Raw genomic sequence first — 1,163 nt, 5'->3', positions numbered from 1 at the left:
CTACAATTATTGCATATTTATACGTTTACTTATATATAAAGTTCATGCAAATTAATCTTTGTAGGCCACCCCCACAAATTCTCTCTCATTCTAATCTGCAGTCTTTTGTAGGGAAACCATATATATCATTGATGCCTTTCTGCGGCTTCTTTTTCATTAGTCTTTTGTGCTTAGACCAATGTTTTCAATTTTATGCTGAATATTTTGTGAAAAAAGATCAGCCATTTATATGCCTAACCTAGCTACAAAACAACCGATGTCACCATATTTCGCTCAACTTTCTAATGAGTCCATAATCAACTTATACCTATTGTTTTTTTAGGAGGGAACAATACTTACTTCGATATGAAGTAAGATGAGATGATATAACATTACTCTAATGATAAATTGATTCTTTAAGTTGTATATTGAGCTGGTCAATCCAACCAATTAGCACCTCTAGTTGAGTCTAAGCTCGAAGACTAGCCCTTAGGTAACACTGAAAAACCGCCCCTCACAAGCCATGGTGCCAATCAATCCAACCAATTAGCACCTTGATTGAGTCTAAGCTCAAAGACTAGCCCTTAGGTAACATTGACAAACCGTCCCCACAAGCCATTAAGGGTACTTGAGTAGTTCCAGTACCCATGTCTGATCACAGGTTATTGAAGTAATGAAGACGGTATTGACTGTCTCTTTGCTTACATAAAGAGTTATTTTCATTTGAAAGATGTATACACTTCAATAAAAATCTCCAAATTATGTACTCAAGCTCAATTTATGCCAACCTTGCTAATTCGCACATTGTAGAGTGTACCTTTTTGCTAAAAGCTTATTACAAGAAAATGAATATATATATTCATCAATTAAGACTCCAAGTAGGCTCTCCAAAATCGAAAAAGACAAGGAGAAAAGGTCAATTTATATAGACAAGATTGATGTGATAGTCAGTTTTATTTTTTCTTAGTAGAAAACTAGTTTTATTCATTGTATTCCTTTTACGTCCTCTTTCAATGTGGGTCCAAAACTGTTGATCTCAATTAAGCTAATTTTTACAGTGGATATTTCTATGTTCTTTTCGTAATTAATTATCTTCTATTTTATATTACGTTTTATTTCATAATCATATAATTTTTTTGTAATGAGGGGCCACAAGTACCTAATTCTCTCTCTCTCTCTCTCTC

The 1,163-nt window shown here is 33.5% G+C and overlaps 1 protein-coding gene across 1 annotated transcript in view; it reads left to right on the top strand.

Moving 5' to 3' along the window:
* Window positions 1-626: 626 nt before the first annotated feature.
* Window positions 627-1,163, top strand: part of LOC111400220 (growth-regulating factor 1-like) — a 1,551-nt gene continuing 1,014 nt past the window's right edge. The window contains exon 1 of the mRNA XM_023027646.1: window positions 627-640. Coding sequence (XP_022883414.1) covers window positions 627-640 — 14 coding nt within the window. The remainder of the gene's footprint in view (window positions 641-1,163) is intronic.

The sequence above is a fragment of the Olea europaea genome, chromosome 10 (assembly GCF_002742605.1).
Source record: "Olea europaea var. sylvestris chromosome 10, O_europaea_v1, whole genome shotgun sequence".
Taxonomy (NCBI): Eukaryota; Viridiplantae; Streptophyta; class Magnoliopsida; order Lamiales; family Oleaceae; genus Olea; species Olea europaea.
The sequence above is the reverse complement of the archived record's forward strand: the minus strand, read 5'-3'. Positions and strand labels throughout refer to the sequence as shown.